The sequence below is a fragment of the Cricetulus griseus genome, chromosome 3 (assembly GCF_003668045.3).
Source record: "Cricetulus griseus strain 17A/GY chromosome 3, alternate assembly CriGri-PICRH-1.0, whole genome shotgun sequence".
Taxonomy (NCBI): domain Eukaryota; kingdom Metazoa; phylum Chordata; class Mammalia; order Rodentia; family Cricetidae; genus Cricetulus; species Cricetulus griseus.
This window is the reverse complement of record NC_048596.1, coordinates 118515-121247: the sequence shown is the minus strand read 5'-3', so window position 1 is coordinate 121247 and position 2733 is coordinate 118515. Positions and strand designations below refer to the sequence as shown.

General features: G+C 39.3%; 1 protein-coding gene across 1 annotated transcript; it reads left to right on the top strand.

The window, feature by feature from the left end:
• The first annotated feature begins 1332 nt into the window (after window positions 1-1332).
• On the top strand, window positions 1333-2193 carry LOC107977015 (olfactory receptor 14J1-like). Its single transcript, XM_027407474.1, has one exon. It carries the CDS (start codon window positions 1333-1335, stop codon window positions 2191-2193), a length of 861 nt encoding a protein of 286 aa, XP_027263275.1.
• The last annotated feature ends 540 nt before the right edge of the window (window positions 2194-2733 follow it).

Sequence of the window (2733 nt, the reverse complement as noted above, 5' to 3'; positions counted from 1 at the left end):
AATGCCTCAAGATTGAGAAGAGTGACCCCAAATTTTATTCTGTGATTGCATTTGTAAGCATATGAATTTTAAGTAGACACAAGAAAATATCTGGTAATATTTCACAGGACTTAAAACCTCAAAAGACTGACAGAGCATGTTTGCTCTTGTTGCCTAGAACTCACTAATAGAAAAAAACATGCAGAAAGCTGACCCTTCGTTAAATTCTCATCAACTCTCAAACACAAACATGCATCATGCATGGGGAGAATGAAGGGGTACTTTCAATCCCTCAAATATCAAGGCAAAGGATCAAGAACTAAAACATAACTTCTATTCTATCAGAAACATAAATGACTTTAATTTTCCAGTCTTTTATTGAAGTTAGACACTGGGTTTTGGCCATTTTCCTCCACATCTTAAACCACCTCAATAACTCACTATTTCTCTTTGCAATTGTCTTTGCTTTGTGGTAAGTGCTAACTATTTGATGGCTACACCTGAAGGCTCCTAGCATGGACAACAGTTGAAATAGAAGCTGCTTGTCCCCTAAAACACTCCATAAAATGAAATAGGATATATATATTAGACATGTGTGTGTGTGTGTGTGTGTGTGTGAGAGAGAGAGAGAGAGAGAGAGAGAGAGAGAGAGAGAGAGAGAGAGAGAGAGAGAAAGAGAGAGAGAGAGAGGCATATGTATATTTCTCTTACACAAGTATTTTTTGCCCTTGATTTCAGTAACCCCTGCATGGTAATTTAAGAGCAATAAAACTATTCCTTTTTATACTTGATTCTACAACAACAGTCCCTCTTTCTGTAATGACAGTATTGTCTGCTAAAAAATCATCTGTTTCCAGGGGACAACCAAATGATATTTTAACTTCTGGTACATTCCTTATAAATGCCTATTCCATCTGCTAAAATGGTACTCTGTCCTATCTACATAACCAGTCCTATGTTCAAAACCTCTCATCCACAGCCCATTACTGTCTATTGCTGACTCAAATTTTAAAGCAATGGGTTTCAATTGTGGCAACGGAATTGTGATTTTTTAAATAGGATAAACACAAATATGTTCTTTGAGAGAAGCAGTGATGGACCATGTGTACATTTACCTGTAACTACTTGTTTATGAGTGAATAGTGTGGTCTCTAGGAACATGAGAAAAATCTGTTCTTACTTAAGTTCCCCAACAACTAGACTATGGCTGGTTTAATATATATCAATTAATACAGTAATTGTTGAACCATAAACAGTGATGAACAAATAAATAATACCTCAGAGTCGTTATTTTTCATTTGCTATATCATCTTATTCTCCAGCTGCTAGCACAATTCTATTCCCAAAATATTTATGAGAAATATGACCACGATGAGTGGATTCCTCCTAACGGGTTTCTCTGACAACCGTGAGCTACAGATCTTGCATGCTTTGCTCTTCTTGGTGACATACCTACTGGGATCAGCAGGTCACTTCATCATTCTCATCATCACAACACTGGACCCGCAGCTGCAGTCCCCAATGTACTATTTCCTGAAGCACCTTTCCCTTCTGGACTTCTCATCCCTCTCTGCCACAGTTCCCCAGTATATTGACAATTCCTTGGAAGGCAGTGGATACATTTCATACACTCAGTGCTTGCTGCAGGTTTTTTTCTTCACGGCTTTTGCCTGGGGTGCGGTGGCCATTCTCACAGTAATGTCATATGATCGTTATGTTGCCATCTGCCTCCCATTGCACTATGAGGTCATCATGAGTCCCAGAAAGTGTAGGTTGGCCGTGACAGTTGTATGGCTAAGCAGTGGCATCCCAGGAACCTTGTATATAGCAACCATATTCTCTATCAGGTTCTGTAGTGCCAAAATAATCCACCAATTCTTCTGTAATATCCCCCAGTTGCTCAAGCTCTCCTGTTCTAATGATTACCTTATAGTAATAGGAGTAGCTGGTTTCCTGTCTGCAATGTCTTTTGCCTGCTTCATTGGGATTGTCCTCTCCTATGTCCATATATTCTCCACAGTTTTCAGGATGCCCTCTGCTGAAGGCTGGTCTAAGGTCTTCTCTACTTGCCTGCCACACCTTTTTGTTGTCCCAGTGTTTCTTTCCACAGGCTCCTGTGCATATCTAAACACAACTTCAAACTCTCCAACTGCTTTAGGTTTCTTGTTCTCTTATCTTTTACAAGTACTACCCCCAATATGCAACCCTGTCTGAGGAATGAGTCCTTGAAGGAAGCTATAAGGAAGTTACTGTTAAGTGAGGAATTCATTGGGAAAAAATCATTTTTGTTATTTTGTTAGTGGCTAATGAAACTAAAAACACAGAGAATGTTTTTACTATTTTGAATATGTAATTCAGTATTAAGGATAACAAGATATTATCTAGATAATATATATTATAAACACGGTGTGTAGTAAAATTTGATGTGATTTTTTTAACCTATGCCATTAATTTTGCTGTTTGTTCTTTCAAGTTACTAACCCTCAGTCCCCTCCTGGCTTGCATACCCCTCTCCCTACCCCGAACTCTCCTGCTCAGATGACTGGGTTGTTCTTCCTCATATAATTCAGTTATTTTGGTTACTCTGGTTCCAATCTCTCCCTTCTCCTTTCTCCTCCCCGTCTCCCAACATGCCGCAAACCAGTCTGGACATATCCACTCTGGAGTCTCAGATGTCCCTGTCCCTGCCTCTGACTATGCTCTCCCTTTTATCTATATAAAACTTTCTCTTCTACCATGCCTAGGAGCATTCAT

What these genes read in the sequence shown, in the direction of transcription:
- LOC107977015 (XM_027407474.1), top strand. Translation starts at nt 1,333, where the DNA reads ATGAGAAATATGACCACGATGAGTGGATTCCTCCTAACGGGTTTCTCT.